The following is a 990-nucleotide window of genomic DNA, read 5'->3' as shown; positions in this document are numbered from 1 at the left end:
ACACACACACACATTAGCCTCATTTTATAGCTGAGGAGACAAAAAGCTCAGAGAGGTTAAGTCATCACCCCCAAATCACACAGCTGGGAAATGGCAGAGTTGGGGCTCTTACACAGTCAGCACTGTGGGCCCCTTGCTTCTCCTAGGAGTGCAGGAATCAGATCCCCTGGCCTCTCCGGGGTCCCACTGGCAATGGGAAGCAGGGACTGGGATTCGCAGGGTAATAGGCTCAGATAGAAAAGCCACCTGCGTCACCCCATTGTCGAGATGGCTGGCGAGGCTAAGGCTGGGCAAGGGCCCCAGAAGGCTGCAAGTGGGTTGGGCGTAGGGCCGGGGTCTGAGGGCCCCGCCCCTGACACGCCCACTCCTCAGCCCTGACACGCCCACTCCCCACCCTGACACGCCCACTCCTCAGCCCTGACACGCCCACTCCCCCCCTCGCCCCAGGAGCCCGCAAGAAGCTGCGCCTGTACCAGTTCCTGTTGGGGTTGCTGACCCGCGGCGACATGCGCGAGTGCGTGTGGTGGGTGGAGCCCGGCGCCGGCGTCTTCCAGTTCTCCTCCAAGCACAAGGAGCTGCTGGCGCGCCGCTGGGGTCAACAGAAGGGCAACCGCAAGCGCATGACCTACCAGAAGCTAGCGCGCGCCCTGCGCAACTACGCCAAGACCGGCGAGATTCGCAAGGTCAAGCGCAAGCTCACCTACCAGTTCGACAGTGCGCTGCTGCCGGCCACTCGCCGGGCCTGAGCCCTGACTTGGGGGCTCTCGGGGGCTCCGCGCCCTGCCTGGGGAGCCCTGGGAGCCCCGTGCCGCGCCTGTCGAGTCGTTTGGGGGACCTCACCCCCCAAGCCAGGGCCCGTCCTCACACCCTGGGTCCTGGGGCCCATGGACCTCGCACTGGGGAGACGGGTGAACCTGGAATGCCAAAAAGCCTTGCCCAGGGCCCTTCTGGGATCCCCTGCTCGTGTTTGGGGCGTGTTTGGGAATCCTC

The 990-nt window shown here is 64.5% G+C and overlaps 1 protein-coding gene across 1 annotated transcript in view; it reads left to right on the top strand.

The window, feature by feature from the left end:
* SPIB (Spi-B transcription factor) overlaps window positions 1–746 on the top strand; it is a 7,680-nt gene extending 6,934 nt beyond the window's left edge. Inside the window, 1 exon segment of the mRNA XM_007957627.2 lies at window positions 315–746. Coding sequence (XP_007955818.1) covers window positions 315–746 — 432 coding nt within the window.
* The last annotated feature ends 244 nt before the right edge of the window (window positions 747–990 follow it).

This window comes from Orycteropus afer, unplaced genomic scaffold (assembly GCF_000298275.1).
Source record: "Orycteropus afer afer isolate SDZICR_OR568_19922 unplaced genomic scaffold, OryAfe1.0 scaffold00766, whole genome shotgun sequence".
Classification (NCBI taxonomy): domain Eukaryota; kingdom Metazoa; phylum Chordata; class Mammalia; order Tubulidentata; family Orycteropodidae; genus Orycteropus; species Orycteropus afer.
Note: the sequence above shows the minus strand (reverse complement) of the source record. Positions and strands in the feature narration are given on the sequence as shown.